Raw genomic sequence first — 12,213 nt, 5'->3', positions numbered from 1 at the left:
GTTCGATCCCCATTTTATCGAACGCCTGGGTAAATAACACGTCTGCAGATGACCCCGTATCGACGAGTATCCGAAACACTTTTCGGTTAGCGATAGTCAGGGTGACAATCAATGCGTCATCGTGGGGGTGGTAGATGCCTCGGGCATCTTCCTCTGTGAACGAGATGCAATATCTTTCTCTTTTCTTCTCCTTTGGTGGCCGATCGATGATCATGAGATCGGACTGAGGCTGACTAAGTTTTCTTGCATGACTCCTTCATGCATTGTTTGAGTCGCCCCCACCTTGTGGACCGCCGATAATCGTCCGAATTTCTTCCATAGGCTGGCTCTCGGTCGGGCGTGCCTCAGCCGCCCTAGCTTTAACCATATGTTCTCTGAGTCGGCCGTCTTTTATGAGTCGTTCGATCTCTTCTTTTAGGTGACGGCAATCACTTGTGTTATGCCCGTGATCACGGTGATAATGGCAGTATTTATCCTTGTCCCGCCGACTAGGATTACTCCTGAGCTTACTGGGCCAGTTAACAAAGCCTTCGTTTTTTATTTCCATCAATACCTCTTCCCGAGTCTTGTTCAGGGGAGTATATGTGGAAAATCTTCGATCCGGCCGTTTGCCTGACCTTCGCTCATCACGCGCTTGATCATCCTTGCGTTTCCTTCCTCCGGCCGAGTCGGCTTCCTTTTTGGCCGACTCTTTGGCCAAAGTTTTAGTTTCACGCAGGATTCGCGCTTCCTCGGCATTCGCGTACTTATCCGACCGTGCCATAAATTCTGCCAGAGTATCGGGCGGGGTTTTGTCTAGAGATGCCAGGAATGGCTTATCTCTAACTCCTTGCATGAGCGCATTGAGAGCCGTTTCTTCTGAATGTTTCCAAACCTGGAGGGATCGAAATTGAAACGCTTGATATAATCTTTCAATAGCTCTCCCTGCTTTTGAACTACGTTGTTCAGATGTGCAGGGGGCTTTAACTTCTTCTTTCCGCCGACGAAGTTGGTGAGGAAAGCGTCACTCAGCTCAGCGAATGAACTGATGGATTTTAGTTTCAACTGTTTGAACCACAGTCGAGCTACGTCGGTCAATGTGAGAGAAAAGGCCCGACACATTACTGCATCCGAGGCATCATGGAGCTCCATATAGGTTCTGAAGCATTCAATATGTTCGGTCGGGTCGGTCTTGCCGGTGAAAGGAGTGATTTGAGGTAATCGAAACCTCTCGGGTAACCGGGCCTTCAGTACCGAGTCCACGAAGGGGGACGCCTTCGCTTCGGACCCGGTTGAGAATACATTCCGGCCGTGCTTCATGTCCGCCATTTCTTTCGCCATCTCTTCCCGCACTTCTCTTTTAAAATTCTGAATATCGGCTTTCCAAGGTTCACTGCTCTCTGCCGTGCCTTCCATGGATGGGCGATTGCGCCTCCTTCGCTCTATTTCGTGCCGGAGATCAGTCGGGGGCAAGGAAGCATTGGCTGACTGTGCTGGAGATGGTTCTGATCCACCTTGGGGTTGGCTCGGCCGGAAAGACTGCGGCGCGGAAGGTTGAGGATCAACCGCCGTAGTTGGTACGCGCGCTGTCTCCCCTTGAGGATGCGGGAGCGGCTGCACTTGTTGCTGATACATTTGTTCCAGCATCTGCTTCATCATATTCATATCGGAGCGGATTTCTTGAACCTCCTTGTCCAACCGACCATCGTCGCGACCCCGCTGATTGTTGCTTGTTCCGGTCGCCCCTCGTCGGCGGTTATTAGGTGGGTTCTGGGCTGCGGGAACCGCGACTGGACCCGCTGGCCCTGTAATTGCATTCTCATTCAAATCTTCTTCTGGGACCGTCCTTCTAGTCATCACCATTGAAATCAGTATAGAGACACGAGATGGCTTTTTGTACGTTCCCACAGACGGCGCCAAGCTGTTGATGCAAATGTCCGGTTACTCCCCTTGGACCTCCGTGTACCTGCATAAAAAGGGGACAAAGGAGACCCTGGCTTGAGCAGGGGACCCTCCGATGCCAAAGTCAGGCCTGGATTCTGGGTCTAAGAGTATTGAGGAACTTTTTAGAGAGAATTTGTTTCGTACCTCTCAAGGTGACAGGGATCCTTCTTTTATAGCTGCTGGGGCCTTTGTCGCACAAGGATTTTCCTCCTGATATTGAGCGCGGGATCTTCTCCTGGTATCACGGAGATAGGATTGTGCCCATCTTGAGCCTTCATCCGATCCCGTGAGCTTCGGGGTCGGAGATCTTATCCCAAGATATCCGGGATGAGGCCCGACCTAGCGACGGTCGATCTGGCAAGGTGGTCCGCCCGACGCATGCCCGGGACGCTGATGAGTCGTCCGAACCGACTCAACCTTTGTCTCGGTTTAGCGAATCATGCCTCGGATTTGACACATCCTTCGGTGACCCGAGGCATTAAGTCCGAGTCTTCGGACTTGTATTTTTTGCCCCCAACATATATATATATATATATATATATATATATATATATATATATATATATATATATATATATATATATATATATATATAGTTGGTTTATCAAATTAATGTTCTTTTAGCAACATCTTTGCTAATGTCCTTTGCAAATCATTTTGATCCAATCTAATAAATAGCCATCAAAACTTAGCATCTAAAGTATTTATATGATTTAGAGAGGCCCAATCGAGTATCCGAGTCGTCCATCACATTGAACCCAACTTCAATTGCTTCTTGATAATCACAATAATCCGACAACCATTATAATTGTATTTGTAGCCATTGAATCAAAACATATTCAATTATTCAATAGCCTATAATGTGAAAGATTAGAACGTGATTACTACCAACTTCATGTGCCCACTTGGGGTTATTCATCGCTCTCAAAGAATTACTTCAATGGTAATAAAATTCAATAGTAAAATCCAATCATCCAATTAATGGCCAACAAAAATAATGGTATGGATCAACTGCAAAGGTACAACTTAGGCTACAACTCAAAAATCCCCTCAATGGAATAATCTTACCTATAGGCTAGAAAGAGAAATACAATGATGGTCAATATTCAGCCGATGAGGGAGTATGAAATAAATAACCCTACTGGGCTCTATTGATGTTTCTGCAGGCCATTCACTCCGTCCATGCGCTAGATTATGTTAGGACTAAAGCTCAGAAATTAATATGCTTCAAAAGCTCAAGTGGGCCACCCCATAGAAATGATGAGGATAGGCTCATCTCTCCATTAAATTTTCCTTGGGCTATTGTGATATTTATGTGGCATCTAACTCTTTCATAAGCTATGGTATGGTGGGCCTGATTTTATTTTTTTTTGGTGGTCCAAAACTATGGTGGCCGTAAGAAGGTGTCAGTGACACCCCCTTCCTAACTTTTAATTGTGGCGTGGCCCACTTTAGCTTTGGACGGGCCTGATTGTTTTTTTTCTCACGACCTAAGAGTGGTGCAAATGACGAGATTTGGACACATGACGTTGGTCCCCACAAAGCTTCTTGTTGTACGGGCTCCCTACAACTTTACGTCCGTACGTCATTCCTCGTCAATGATCAAGATCATTCGGCCAGTGTATTTTTTGACGTAGTACATCCATAGAAGTCCGAACGAGACGATTAGTCTCGACAAAAGAACAAAGGGAGCGCCTATCCCTGACTGTGAAAGCCACCATGATGTATATGCCTTACATCCACACTGTTCATTTATTTTTAGAGCTCATTTTAGGGCACAGTCTAAAAATTGAAGCAGTTTCAAATTACAGGTGGGCCACGCGACAGGAAACATTGGTGTTTCAATAACCACCGTTAAAAACTTCTTGGAGTCACCTGAATGTTTATTTGTTATCCAACCTTTTGATAAGGTCACAAAGACCTGGATGAAGGGAACACACACATATCAGCTTGATCTAAAAAATTTGTGGCCCACAAAAGTTTTTAATGATCATTTACCATTGTTTCCTGTAATGTGGCTCACCTGAGAATTGGATCTGTTTCAGTTTTAGTATTATTCTCTAAAATGAGCTGCCAAAACGGATGGACGGCGTGGATGTAAGACATATATATCACGGTGGGCCCTACATAAGGGATTCACCCACCTCGGTGGATCCGCGGATCCATCGAAAGCCGCGCCCGAACAAAGCTGCATGTAGGCCTATTCCATCACCATGCTGGGCGGGCTCTTCATCCCGACCGTTGAAAACGTTTTTTTTGGTGTCACCTCCAGAGTCGACTCAGTCAGCTCGGGAAGCCGCGCCCGAACAAAGCTGCATGTAGGCCCATTCTATCACTATGCTGGGTGGGCTCTTCATCCTGACCGTTGAAAACGTTCTCTTTGTGTCACCTCCCGAGTCGACTCAGTCGGCAGATTCGAACTCTCCCTCGAGCGGAGCCGCGTTCCTGCCTCACCTTTTCATTCATCCTCGTCTCCAGTGGGCCCCACCTGCACCGCAGGACGTTGACAGCACATTCGACACGTGTCACTCTTCTCTTCGTCCGTCGGAGCGGCTCTGAAATGATATGCACCCATTGAATGGGCCCACGTGTCTTATCATTCGTTTCTTGCTTCCCCAATCCAAACATGGGAGGTTTGATACAGTAAGGCCCGAAAAACAAGAAAAAGGTGGGCCCATCGCGCCCAATGACACGTGGCAAGATGATATAGCGATCGCATCCGTTTATCTACTTAAACCTAATGCGGATGAAAACTTGTAGAAAAGAAACGTAGATAGGATGATCCTAACCGTCTGAATAGTGATTCTCAAAGAGACGGTACGAAATGAAAGAAACAACGGTCAAATATTAAATGAAAAAATTGAAATAATTCGTGAATACAATTTTCTGATAGGGCCCAGCATACGAACGGATGCGATTGATCTCACCCTCATAGTTCTTTTTCTTTTTTTCAAACAAATTTCTTCCTCTTCTGGCTACAGGATATCATCTCCGACAAACATATACCGGACCCGATACTTACGCGGGTTTTCAGATCTAATAAATGGGGTCCACCCTTCTGTAATCAAGGCCGATGATCTGTTTAATCTTACTGTGGATCCACCATGCATTAAAAATACTACTGATCGGATCATAAAAGTGTCCGATTTGTGGCGTACAAATGGACGGTCAAGAAGTGAATAAAGTGGGGTCCACTTCAAATGAGAAGGATCCAAAAATTGACGGCTACGATCTTCAAATCTATGATACTTTTGGAGACTATAAAGCTTTTTTTTTTCTTTTTTTTCTTTTTCTGAACCGTCTATTGCTAGCCATTGATCATAGTCTAATATTCAAACCGCATTTATTGACCATTCCCAGTCAAACACTGCTTCCATCAGATCAACGGTTTGGATCATCCAAGCATGGCCACTTGTTCGGACCGACGCATCAGGACACTATTCTGAGTCACGCCAACTAATTTCTCATCCACAACGATGATAGGCTAATGTAAATAATCTAGACCGTCAATCTCGAGGGCCATAGTCAACACAAATCAATGCCACCACGGCCTTCAATCAGACGGTCACGTACCAAAATATTCAATCTCATAACATCTGAAGGCAACTCACATGACCGGATTGTCCCCTTTTTCACCCACCAATGGTCCAGATCATCTGCAAACAAACCAAAGTGGGCCCCATCAACGATAAATCGATGGGAATGAACCTATAGCACGACCAAACCTATACCTCCACAACCGCCCACTCGCCCATGGAAAACCTTCCACTTGCATTCTCTCACTCAGGTCTCATTCAAAGGCCGGATCCGCTGCAAAGCTCCGTAGGTTAAAGCTTAAACTACAACCCGATGTATGGGGCCTAAATTGATGTTTATGAAAAATCCTATCCGTCCATCATATTTTTCATATCGTGTTATCATTGAAATAAGAGAAAGTAAGACGATCGAAAACCCATCTGTGCTATTCCATACAAATCATGCTAAAAACACATTAAATCACTTGATGTGGTCCATCTGACATTTTTAACAATATCATCTCTTGAATTTCCATTTAAAATTTTTGGTTTTATCTTCCTAATGGATTGGATGACTGATGGAAAATACTGTGGGGACCACAATCTGAACGGTTTTTAATGGTAAGGGTCCACATCCCAACTTTTCCTAGTAATGGGGACCACATGGTTTCTTTTTTAGGTCTTATTTCTTGGATATAAGCATAAAATATGTTGAATGACACGATGAACGGATTGGATTTTAATAAAATCTCATGGTGGGCCCCAAATGCAGCGTTGTAATGTAAGATTAACATGCAATGCATTGTACCGGATCTGGCCTCTTTCCCATTTATTATAAATATTCAAACCTCGATTTTCGTGCACCTCCCTCTCTCTTCCAACCTCCGTCTATATCTCCATCTGCTTCTCCTCCCTTCTCTTCCCATAATGCCCCTTTCACATTTCCCTCATCTTTCCCAAAATACCCCTCTTTTCCTCAAATGGATTCTTCTCAGAACTGGCTCACTTTCTCCCTCTCGAACCAATCCTCCCTTCCTTCCTCCAATCTCTGCCTCTTCGAAGCCTTCAATCACGGTCAGCAAAACCCAATCCCTACTAATCAGTGTCACAAAAAAACAACCTTTTCCCGATTTTACCCTTGGATTTCTGTCTTTTTTTTTTTTTTTACAGGTGTGGCCGGGAGAGTTGGACACGAGAGCACTGCTGCTGCTGCTGACGTTTCCATGCTCTGCGTCGGACCGAAGCTCGAGGACTTCCTCGGCGGAGGGAGTGGGTCATTTGGAGGGAGTCCGGCGACGGAATCTGACGCTGGGGTGTACGATTCCGAGCTGAGGACGATCGCTGCCGGTTTCATGCAAGGGTTTCATGCGGACGCGGAAAAGACGGTTTTGTCCTCGGCGTCGGTCTCGAAGAAGGCGTTGGATACGTTTGGGCAGAGGACGTCCATCTATCGTGGAGTTACGAGGTAATTCTTGAAATGGAGAGGGTTAAATTGGAAAAGTTGGAGTGTAATGATGGCAGTTTTGTAATTTTGCAGGCATAGGTGGACGGGAAGATACGAAGCGCATTTGTGGGATAACAGCTGCAGAAGAGAAGGGCAGAGTCGGAAAGGAAGACAAGGTAGGCATTTTTGTAATTTACGGAGACTCGCTAACATGCGCTGGTAGACTACACGGTCTCTTACCCGGAGCCAGTCACCGATGAGATAGGATTAGGAGTGCTATCGCTACTCACGCGAGTAGCCATTTGGATTACTATCCTCCTCACAAGTGCAATGTCGCACGTGTGGGGTTGGCCTTGTTTATCCATCAAAATCAATGTAGTTTGGTCATCATAATGGCCACACGTACGCATCTCGCGATGCGCGTGTGCACTCTTGGATGACGTAATTTGATATTCGGACCCCGCCACATACATGTTGTGACAGACCTAATGGACGGTCCAGATCAACCCCCACCTATCCTCTATTCTCGCGGCTAACATCGCGTGTGCCATGTGATGAAACAATAAGCCAACCAGTACTTTCTGATCCTCGGTACGGATGTCTGACTCCAACGGCTCAGATCGTAAGTGCTAGACCTCCCGGCGCATGTTAGATATTTCTCAAGTTACTCTGCTACCATGCACGCGACGCGTCTTCTGACACTTTTTCCTCCTGCTGTCATGCGGCATATGCTTGGTGAATGATGTCCGCAGTATATTTAGGTGAGTTTTGGAATTATATTTTCATTTGAGGTTTGCTGAGCACACACGTGTGACAGATGTAAGCCGAACATGAGGTGGGCCACACTCTTCTATCTCAAAGTAAAGGCCGTTCCACTCTCTCAGGTGGGTCACAAATAACAAAACTAATGGATGGCTATAAAATTTGTTTTAGCTATCCGTTTGTTTTGTAGAGTGTGGCCCACCTGAGTTATACGGCCGGATTTTTCAACCAGAAGATCTAGTAAGTGGCCCACCATGGAGAACTCGGTGCAATCACACGTGGGTGATTTTTGCAATAATAATAATAGAGATGAATGCCATATCCAACGGGTTGGATGATAAGTTACCATCCAACTTTCTAGTAAGCTACGAGCTGTCATGTGTATGAGACATCCAACACGTCCAATAAGTTGGACCCACCATGAGGATCACCTAGTGAAAAAATCAGCTAGATTAACCTCTTTAGGTGGGCCACCACATTAGAAACAATGGATAGCCACTAATACAATACAAATGCAGGTGTGGCCCACTTGATGAGTGAATCGAACTAATTTTTATACAAGTTAATCCCAACATATGTTCTGACCAAAATTATTCAATGCTGGGAAAGTAATTAAGTGGTCTAACCGGTGGGACCACTTGTAACGGTCCATCAGGCGGGTAATTTCCAGCCTTTCATATACTGAGAAATCCAACCGTCCAATAGGTTGGCCACACCATGAAGATCACCTAATGCAAAAATTAATAACATCCAATGCTTGAGTGGACCACACTTGGATATTGTTGTTTATCAATGGCTTGAAATTGTTTTTATGGTGTGGCCCACATGGGGATGATTTTTGTAATTGGTGATGGAGTCAACCTCTATTAGAAGGTCTGGATGTTGCACTAGGTTTGTGTGGCCCGAATGATTAGAGACCTCCTTATAATAGATAAATAAATGAATAATAAAAATGCAGGTGGGTACGACAAGGAAGAGAAAGCGGCGAGAGCGTACGATCTAGCGGCATTGAAATACTGGGGTCTGAACACGACCACCAACTTTCCGGTACGTGTTTTCAGATTCCGACGCTTTTTTATCTGACACCGTAAATGTGAATAAATGAAAAAATGAATATATACTGAAACTTATGGTGTAATTCTCTTTGTTTTTTAACAGCTGTCTAACTACGAGAAAGAGCTGGAAGAGATGAAGAACATGACGAGGCAGGAGTTTGTCGCTTCTCTCAGAAGGTAAGTTTGTCTTCTGTATATATTCTTTAAAATGGTTTTTTGTATATATTCTTTTACTAATTTTTCTTGCGTTTTTTCCTTGTTTTTAGGAAAAGTAGCGGGTTTTCTAGAGGAGCCTCTATTTATAGAGGAGTTACAAGGTCTGTTTTTACTGGAATCTTAATCCTACACGCGTGTGGCCCTGGCCATTCACATGCAAGCACACCTGACGCGCGTAAGATCTGAGCTTTCCATCAGATGGGCTACACCGTTTAGATCTTCTGTTGTTGAAAGGGTGGTTTACTCCTCAGGTCTGTGGCGCAACTGAGGAGTGAAACGGCCTGATTTTATGGCCAGACGACCATCCAAGTAATGTGGCCTACCTGATGAAAAGCTTGATATGCACGTGTTGCTTTGTATAGAGGTCCCTAATGGACAACCTAACCTCATATTACAATTAAATATTAAAAGTATAAATTCGAAAATATTAAAAAATATATATATTATGTGAGTGTGCAGGCACCACCAACATGGTAGATGGCAGGCGAGGATTGGAAGGGTAGCAGGCAACAAAGATCTCTACTTGGGAACCTTTAGTGAGTACCATTTATTCTTTTTTGAAATATCTCTCGTTAGATCAAAGCCACTCAATTTAGATGCCTTGTCTATAGATTGAACGGATCTGATCATCAGTGGGCCAACATGTACAACATGATTAGGAGAACTTGACCAATGGTCCAGATTCATGTGTACCCATATAACTGAATCAGGATTTTCTTTAATACACTGTATCTAACGGGTGGGATCCACCCAATGAGCGGATTGGATTTAAAGCAAGCTGAGTACAGGAAGATCCTGCGTATAAACAACATATCGTCATTCTCCCCCGTCCAACTTTGGTGTGAGAGTGTAAGATCCACCATCCATGGCCCGTATATAAACCATACAGTCTACACCACTGATCAATGTAATCTGACCGTCCAATGGTTTTACTTGCGATGATGTGTGTGGACAGTCGGGTCCTCCATGATCAGATTTCTCAAGACAGTGGTGTGACTTGATGGGCTGGGGCTGAACCGGTTTGATTAGCCAGTGGCCGGGTTGAGTGGTGGTATTGAACTGGATCAGGTCCTACATAGTCCGAGTCGACTCAGACGAGTCACATCAGATTCGTCCGAATCCAAAGACCAGTCTATCATTTCTATACAAGTGACTCTAGTACAAGCTCCATTGTTTGGTGTGTTGATGACCGTCCATTCTCATGACTGACTGCGTATAAACGGTGGGAATGATCACATATGTTCGAATATTGTAGCTGTGTGGGCCCCACCATGATATGCACGTGGAATCCAAAGTGTTCCTTTTGCTTTCTTGTATTAATCCTAGCCGTTTATTTGATCAGGCACCCAAGAAGAAGCGGCCGAGGCCTACGACATCGCAGCCATCAAATTCCGGGGCCTAAATGCCGTGACCAACTTCGACATGAGCCGTTATGATGTGAAAAGCATAGCCAACAGCAATCTCCCCATCGGTGGGACCGCTAACAAAAACAAAGCATCAGAATCATCATCATCTGACACTAAGAGCGCCGAATCACCACCGCAGATCGACAGCCCCTTCTCATCTCAACCGTCTACGACCCTCAGCTTTGCCTCTGGGCCTATCAAACAGGACCCACAAGACTACTACTCTCTTCTAGCATTTGAAGACCCATCTCAAACAAATGCAAAGAACATTACCAACTTCCAGAGTCTCTCAAACTCCAACATGGATTTTACCACAGCCATAAATCAGAGCAATGGGTCTATCTTAAATAGTGGAAGCTTTCCACAGCATAACCCATCATCTATTCCTTTTGCCACTCCCATTTCTGTGGGAAGTGGTTATGATGGTTCTACTTATGGAAGCTGGACCACACAACCTGTCCATCATGGCTTTCAATCTGCAAAGCCTAATCTGGAAGTTTTTCAGACACCCATATTTGGAATGGAATGATAGAAGAAGTGGAGATTGGAGAATCTGGTATGAGGGTGGACCATACTTACATGGACGGATGTTATGGACCGACTGTGGAGTAGGAATAACAGACTAACTGAAAAGCTATGTTGTGTTCTTTTATTTTTGATACTGACTGGAGATTTATATGAGTTTAATGTGAAAGATGTCATTTGTATCTTTGCGGCTGTGAAAATTATATGGGGGAATGATCACCACACGCTCTCGAGCTGGTGGGGCCCACCTTGATGTGGTACTGCCATCTAATATCTAGCTACATCGAGAATGTAGGTGGGCCACTCCAAAGGGAACAATGGAGGATATTGGAGGAGGGGATGAGCACTATAGAAACTTTCAGATGGAATGTGGGGCCACCATGTTTTGTTTATATGTCATCCAAACCATTCATCAGTTGCGGCTCACCATCAGGAAGTGACATAACGAAGCCATTCCAAAATTTAGGCTTGATTGTACATTAATTACTCCATGTGGTATATCTGGGACTCAGATTCGGTCGTGATGCCTGTAGTACCAGTGCTGGAAAGAGCTCTGTGGGCCCCACCTTGATGAATCTGTTTCATCCACCCAACCATTTTTCTAGATCATTTTATGGCATGCATGAGCCTAAAAATGAGACAGGTGCAAATCTCAGGTCGACCACGTAATAAGAAACAATGGGGATTGAACGGCCACCATTAAAATTTTCTTGGGGCCCACAAAAGTTTTGGATCAAACTGGTATTTGTATCTTCCTTTTGTGCAGGTCTCCGTGACCTAATCAAAAAGTTGGATGGCAAATCAATCTTACAATGTTTCCTGTGGTATGGTACACGAGATTTCAGTCTACGCAATTTTTTTGACTCATACTCTAAGATGAGCTGGAGAAATGAATGAACAGTAAGACATACATCATGGTGGGCCCACGGAGCTTTTCCAGCACCGACTAGTAGTGAGAGCGGTACCGGAGGGGTCACTAGACTCACTACCGTAGCCGAGTACAGTATACGGGTCGCGGTTAGATTAGTGACCCAACACCAGCGAGTTAGCTGGTTGTAAAGCTCTGTGGGCCCCATCGAGATGTATATATTTTATCCACGCAGTCCATCCATTTTTTCATCTTATATTAGGGCATGAGACCAAAAAATAGACATATCCAGATCACAGATGGCCACACGATGATAAGGTTACACAGGACCTGTATGAAGGGAAAACACAAATATCAGCTTAATCCAAAACTTCTGTGAAACGTTTTCATTGGTAGGCAATCAATCTACATTGCTTCCAATGATGTGGTCCACCTGAGATTTGTATTTATCTCATTTTTGGGCTCATACACTAAATTGAGCTGGAAAAATGGATGGACA

At 44.6% G+C, this 12,213-nt stretch overlaps 1 protein-coding gene across 2 annotated transcripts; it reads left to right on the top strand.

Annotated features, from left to right (window-relative positions):
- Nucleotides 1–6,305: 6,305 nt before the first annotated feature.
- On the top strand, nt 6,306–10,991 carry LOC131256734 (AP2-like ethylene-responsive transcription factor AIL5). Of its 2 annotated transcripts, XM_058257757.1 has the most exons (9): nt 6,306–6,512; nt 6,609–6,903; nt 6,976–7,058; nt 7,635–7,643; nt 8,603–8,691; nt 8,803–8,876; nt 8,966–9,016; nt 9,375–9,451; nt 10,258–10,991. In XM_058257757.1, the coding sequence occupies exons 1-9, from the start codon at nt 6,419–6,421 to the stop codon at nt 10,848–10,850; spliced, it is 1,365 nt and encodes a 454-aa protein (XP_058113740.1). In that variant the 5' UTR covers nt 6,306–6,418; the 3' UTR covers nt 10,851–10,991. The 2 variants fall into 2 exon arrangements, with proteins under 2 accessions (XP_058113740.1, XP_058113741.1); XM_058257758.1 differs by lacking the exon at nt 7,635–7,643.
- Nucleotides 10,992–12,213: the final 1,222 nt, after the last annotated feature.

The sequence above is a fragment of the Magnolia sinica genome, chromosome 9 (genome assembly GCF_029962835.1).
Source record: "Magnolia sinica isolate HGM2019 chromosome 9, MsV1, whole genome shotgun sequence".
Classification (NCBI taxonomy): Eukaryota; Viridiplantae; Streptophyta; class Magnoliopsida; order Magnoliales; family Magnoliaceae; genus Magnolia; species Magnolia sinica.
This window is presented reverse-complemented; position numbering and strand designations above follow the sequence as displayed.